At 37.9% G+C, this 6,422-nt stretch overlaps 1 protein-coding gene across 1 annotated transcript in view; it reads right to left on the minus strand.

Annotated features, from left to right (window-relative positions):
• The window catches only part of LOC107706008 (uncharacterized), a 5,197-nt gene extending 483 nt beyond the window's left edge, over nucleotides 1-4,714 (minus strand). Inside the window, exons 1-4 of the mRNA XM_016509565.1 lie at nucleotides 4,639-4,714; nucleotides 3,231-3,376; nucleotides 1,890-2,009; nucleotides 112-340 (exon numbers count right to left, since the gene is read on the minus strand). Coding sequence (XP_016365051.1) covers nucleotides 112-340; nucleotides 1,890-2,009; nucleotides 3,231-3,355 — 474 coding nt within the window. The 5' untranslated portion in view covers nucleotides 3,356-3,376; nucleotides 4,639-4,714. The remainder of the gene's footprint in view (nucleotides 1-111; nucleotides 341-1,889; nucleotides 2,010-3,230; nucleotides 3,377-4,638) is intronic.
• Nucleotides 4,715-6,422: the final 1,708 nt, after the last annotated feature.

Genomic DNA, 6,422 nt, shown 5'->3' on the forward strand with positions numbered 1-6,422 from the left:
TGAGGCTTTAAAGATGTCATTGCAGTAGATTGGAGTGTCTTGTGAGTGTTGTGTTCTGGCTGTTTTCTCCATCTGTAAAACCTCATGTTCTTCATTCACTCCTTCACTCTCTCCCTCTATGATGTAGAGCTGTGTGTAGATCCTGTTCAGGTGGAGTTTCAATCCCTCAAATAATTTCTCATACTTGTTCCTCATGCTGGTTTTGTGCTGGTCTTTGACTCTCTGTAGTTCATCATTCACTGGTTGAACATGTTTTTTCAGGGGCGCTGTAACGCTTGTGTTGTTCAGACAGAAGACAGAGGCGGCTCCTCGAGAGATGCTTCTATCTCGATATGCTCTGCTGACATATCAGAAGAATTACAGATAAAACATATCTAAAAGTAAAGGATGTATAAAAATCTAAATCTGTAGAGATGTCAGTCTAGTATTTTCTGTATAATTTAAGTTTATCTGTGAAGTGAAAAGTGAAAGTAAAGTGAAAAGTGAAAGTGAAGTGACGTGTGGCCAAGTATGGTGACCCATACTCTGAATTAGTGCTCTGCATTTCACCCATCCAAGTGCACACACACAGTAGTGAACACACACCCGAAGTAATAAATAATACAATAATATAATATAAGTGAAAGTGACGTGACATGTGGCCAAGTATGGTGACCCATACTTGGAATTAGTGCTCTGCATTTTAACCCATCCAAAGTGCACACACACAGCAGTGAACACACACACACCGTGAACACACACCCAGAGCAGTGGGCAGCCATTGCTGCGGCGCCCGGGGAGTAGTTGGGGGTTCGGTGCCTTGCTCAAGGGCACCTCAGTCGTGGTATTGAAGGTGGGAGAGAGCGCTGTACATTCACTCCCCCCACCTACAATCCCTGCCGGTACGAGACTCGAACCCGCAACCCTATATAATATAATATAATATGAGTAAATGTAAGAGCACATGTGCTCATTGTGTCAAGTCCTATCTGTGTGCATTGAGTTAGAGGTCTGTGCAGGACTGTTTTTTTAGTCCCGCTCCCGCGAGGTTATATTCCGCACACACCCGCTCCACATATATATTTACTCTTTGTTCACCCGCTGTCCGCTTAGAATAATTTTCTTCCTGGCCCGACTGTTCTAAATTTAGATCTGAATCACACATGCACAGTATCATCCGCTCATCGGTTCTCAAATCGGACGTGTCCGAAAGAAACTGACTGCGGCTGAGTGTACCGGTGATCCGAAAACCGATGCAACCGGTTCTTGACTCGAGAACGAGAACTGCTCCAGCAGTGGATAGCCTAACAGACACTAGCAGTTTAATACTCAACTACGTTAATAAACACAAAACTATCTAGCGTATTTACAGATGAAACTGACCTGCACTTGAAGCCCTAAACAGGTCAGTGATGTTGCTACATTTCACTGCTTCTTCTGTCCACTTTCTCTCTTTCATCGAGTCCCGCGCATCGGTTCTGTTTGGAACCGTTTGACGGAAGCACGGAACAGACGTGAGCCGATTCATGTAGCGCAGTGCTGACAGTCAAGACTAACCGATTTATGATTTATTATTGAATGAAAAAATCGGAAATGATCACTTTGGTACATTGGGATGGCATAAATATAAAATATGAATAATAATAATAATAACTAAAAAAAAAAAAAACAGGGCAGCGGGCCAAATCAGCCGCCAGGCCACCGGGAATTCTCGCGGTGCTCCTGATGGCCAGTCCAGGCCTGTTTGTGACTACTAGCTAGTTCGTTTCCACAACAAAACATCATACTATGGTGGTTCATTAGCGAGTTACGTCGTTGTTCGGGAAACAGACGGGAATGCAGACCTCTACATTGAGTGTGTTTTTTACTCCCATTAATCAGTTCAATCATCACTTCATGTTTATCCTCACCTGGGGTCAGAGGTCACCGGATCATTACTGAATTTAGGAGGATCATACTGCATGGATCTGTCACTCTTCAGAGACACACAGCTGGGAACTGGAGATGAAGATCTCTTCCTCTTCCTTGTCCTGAAGATCCTTATAAACACACAGAAATCAATCTTCTTAAAAATCTTTAAAATAATGGTCAGTGAGTGTGATTATCAATTAGTTGTGTCTGAACGCTGAACACAGAAACCATCCGTCAGTCACATCACTTTATATCAGTGAATAACACATTTCTATGGACAAAACACATGGAAAACAGCTGCTGTGGGAAAGATGCAGGAGCAAGTCGTCTGAAACATCAGAACGCTTTATATTCAGCTCTTTAGACGAAAGCACAAGTGTTTACTGCAGTTTGTCCTGTTGTGCTTTGACAGACGCGTCTGCTGTTTAATGATTTTGAGACGTGTTCTCCTCAGTGCAGAGCTTACATACGGTTAAATCCTTCACTGTGAATGTTAGAAAGTATTTCTGTTTTGAAATCTCCATTAAACTGCACAGACGTCAGTGAAGGAGCGCCGGAGAACACATGCAATGTCAAGCACGTGACGCGCAGCAGAACAGGAGCACAATAACTCTGACTCTTTTACTGAAATATTTCTACATAATAATTTCATGAGGATATTTCATTAGAAATTAAATGTAGGTTTAGAGTTGGTAATGGTATTTTTATTTGAACAGTAACAGTAACTGTTGGAGCAGCAGAATATAATTTATATGTTCAAATGAGAGAATGTGTGTCTTTTTAAACCTTGTGCAAGTTAACATTTTGTGCTTTCCTTTTTGTTTATAATTTTTAATTTAGTCATTTATCTTCTGCTTTTAATGGTAAACAATCAGTTATTTTTTGTTTAGAATGTAATGCTTATATTTTTACCCTTTTTTGCACATAAAGAGGAATAACATGTTTTATAATGATTACAATTTATTACTTTTTAATTTAAAAACATGTATAAATGTCAATAATGAGTCATTTTTAAACTGTTTCATCTGATGACTCAAAGAAATAATCAGCAGATGAATCAGTTCTGAAAATAATGGTTAGCTGCAGCTGTAATTGTAAGTCAGTGTGTGGTTCACTAACAATGGAAGCAGACTCTTGGTCTGGTTTGTGGATCAGTGTGTGACTCCTGTCTGAATCTGCTGCTGTCGCTCAGTGTGTGTTTTCTCTGATTGAACATGCTGAAACAGCACTTGGCTCGTGGAGCGTCTGAGAAATGATGTTCTGTGATCCGGTGATTGTTCGCACTGGTCAGTGTTTTTCAGTGCAGCGTGAATTGATCTTAACGCTGGATTATAGCTCACCTGGGGTCAGAGGTCACTGAATCATCACTGAGGTCAAGAGGAAGACCCCTGGATACATCACTTTTCAGAGACACACAGCTGTGATCAGGAGATGAAGATCTCTCACTGCTCTCTCTGTTCTCCATAATGAGAAACTGACTTCACACCTGCATATGGAAACATAAGAGAACAAATGACACATAATATTGTGATTATTATTCCAGTAATTGCAGTGAAAACAAATCTTAACGCTACACACACAATGAGATTCAAGAGAATGTGGAGCTTCAGACTGCAGCAGTTTGTGGATCATTTTCTTATGAATCCACAAAGTGCTGCTTTACTGACTGCAGTGAAGGAAATCTGAAGAGTGAAGAATCCTCATGAGCATCGTCAGTATCTGAGCTCACTGATGCTCTTGTGTCTTACTGAACATATTTCCCTTCAGCAGCAGGAGAAAAGCATGAATCCCTGTTCAGAGCTTGAAGTGTTTCTGCTGCTGTAACGTGACGTCACAGACACATATCAACTAACTGATCATGACATCTGATGATGATTATTTTCAGAGCTGATGTTTCATTGTTGAAGCGCTGCTGAAAACCCCTCAAATCTCAGATATGCAGATTATTATTTTTGTCAAATGTGTGATAGTTGCTCTTCCTCCAAAATGAGTTTCAATGTTTTCATCAAACAAACTAGATTATTAAAAAAATTAAATTAAAATGATGCTCACCCAAATTTCACCGTAATCATATTATTAGCACATTTTATTTATTTTTTTTAATTTTTTTTAAGTGAAAAAAGATGCCGGTGCCTCTTATTTGTATATTATATTTATTAGCCTATAGATAAATAAGTCAATTTATATGAGGCCAGCAATCATAATTCTTGAGATATCACACAGTATCATGACTGAGAGAGAGAGAAAGACAAACTGGGTGATATTTGATATCGGAAAAAGTGAAATTCTGCATGCTTATGCAAATGTTATTGTAATTCTTTTATTTTATGTTTTCCCCTACTAAAAGTTTAAAAGTTATCTCGGCGTCATCATTCAAATATCACAAACCAGACACTTTAATGAGGGTCTGTAGGGTTTTTATAGCAGAAATACATTTGTAAGTCAGAATCAAACTCAGTAAAGCTGATCTACAGCAGCTCGTGTTTTCTGTTTAAATCTTTATTTCCTCCTCTGGTAGCCTATATTTCCGATTGTATCCGTAAATTAATCTCAACTCAAAGCAGAATCTCTAGAGCTCGATATCATTATAATCCTGAAGATGAACTTGTGCAGCTTCAGCCACTTCTACAAGCGACACAAATCACTAAATGTGTTAAAGTTTAAAGATTGGATTTAACACAACAGAGACGCGAATGTGAAAAACTACAATAATATAAACTTATATCAGAAGCCGAGAAGGGAACTTACCTTAATGTGATGTTTATAACACTTTTTAAGTCTTCAAAACGTCCGCGTTTTCCTTTCGAGCTTACTTTCGGTTTCGACTCAGAGAAGTGAAGAATGCGCATGCGCGAAAACCTCTTCTTCTTCTGTGATTTGCGGCAGAACAGACGCGCCAAAGACGGATTGCTGCCCTCCTCAGTCCATCTGAAGAACTCCGCTTAGTAGCTGATATCCTCTGAAGTCAAGTTCGGTGTAAAAGTTAATAACTAGTGTTGGGCAAGTTACTCTGAAAATGTAATCAAATTACTGATTACTGGTTACTCCTTTTAAAAGTAATCACGTTACTGTTCTGATTACTTTATTTCAAAAGCAATTAGTAATTAGTAGTGTTGCTTTCGTCAACGAAAATTATGACTAAATATCGTCGTCAACGAACCTTTATCACGTGACGAAAACGAGACGAGACGCAACGTAAATGCTGGTCATGTGACGATGACTATAATTAAATGTATAATGCAATATCGTTGACGAATAAAAACGAGACTAAATGTGGTTTACAAAATAAAAACTATGCTAAAATGTCTCTTCATTTTCGTTGACCAAAACGAGACGAAACGAAATGTTATAACGTTATTTCGTCTCGTTTAGTCGCGTTATTATTATTATTATTTTGCAGTATTTCTCACTTCAGGGGCTGCATCAGGTCACACTGCGCAGATGTAGTTGCTGTTGAGACTGCTGGTTATTTGGTTCAGTAGTTGACATAATTCAGTATTGTTTGTTCTTTCTTTTCTGTGAACGAATTCCACTGTATGCAGCCAGTGCTTCCCATCCCATTATATCTCTCTAAGGTCCAAACCATTTGTAGTGTTATATCTTTTAATAGTTTTTATGATGCAAAATCTGACTTCAGTTTACAAGCAATACAAGTAACAGACACACACATTTTATTTGCACTTTTTAGTATGTTATTGTAGCTCGAGCATTCAAGCACCTTGTTTCTCTTTGTTAAACTTGAATGTATTAATTTTTTTCTGGCATTGTCATGTGATGCTATTTTATTTATCTTATTTTATTTATTCTTTTTATTTAAATTTATGTGTGTGTACTTGTAACATGTTTGGTTGGTAAAATAGATGTTGTAAATTCAAATCAGAGCGTCTTCTGTGTCTGGAATGGATGTATTCTTGAGTCTATAAGGTAACAATAATATAATAAGATAACCTTGTTTGAAATGGGTTTGGCTAAAAGAAAATTTTGGTTTCGTCTATACTACTAGGTACTTATACTATATTGACTGGGTTAAATAGAATTGCATTTCTAAAAAGAGACTAAAATACAATTTTCATTGACTAAAACTAGACTAAATGTCATCAGTTTTCGTCGACTAAAACTAGACTAAAATGCTCAGACTTTTAGTTGACTAAAACTTGACTAGACTAAAAAGAGTATGAACGTGACTAAAACTAATAAAAACTAAAATGAGTTTCACACAAAGACTAGATTAAAACTAAAATTAAAACAGGCCACCAAAAACAACACTAGTAATTAGTTACATTACTAGTTACGTTACTTTTTTCTCCATGAAATTTATGAAATCGCAGCAAACACGCTCCCTATAAATATTTGTTATTAAAGCATCAACATTCACAGAACACTGTAATCACAAACCCCATGTTTCTATATGGAGAACTATTAAATATGTTTGATCAACTGCACAATTATTAGGAATGCACGGCACCGATACTGAGCTCATGTACTCCTACTCGTAAAAACACTCCGATACCAAAGACCGATACCCCGTGACG

This window comes from Sinocyclocheilus rhinocerous, unplaced genomic scaffold (assembly GCF_001515625.1).
Source record: "Sinocyclocheilus rhinocerous isolate Xijiao unplaced genomic scaffold, SAMN03320098_v1.1 scaffold2883, whole genome shotgun sequence".
Taxonomy (NCBI): domain Eukaryota; kingdom Metazoa; phylum Chordata; class Actinopteri; order Cypriniformes; family Cyprinidae; genus Sinocyclocheilus; species Sinocyclocheilus rhinocerous.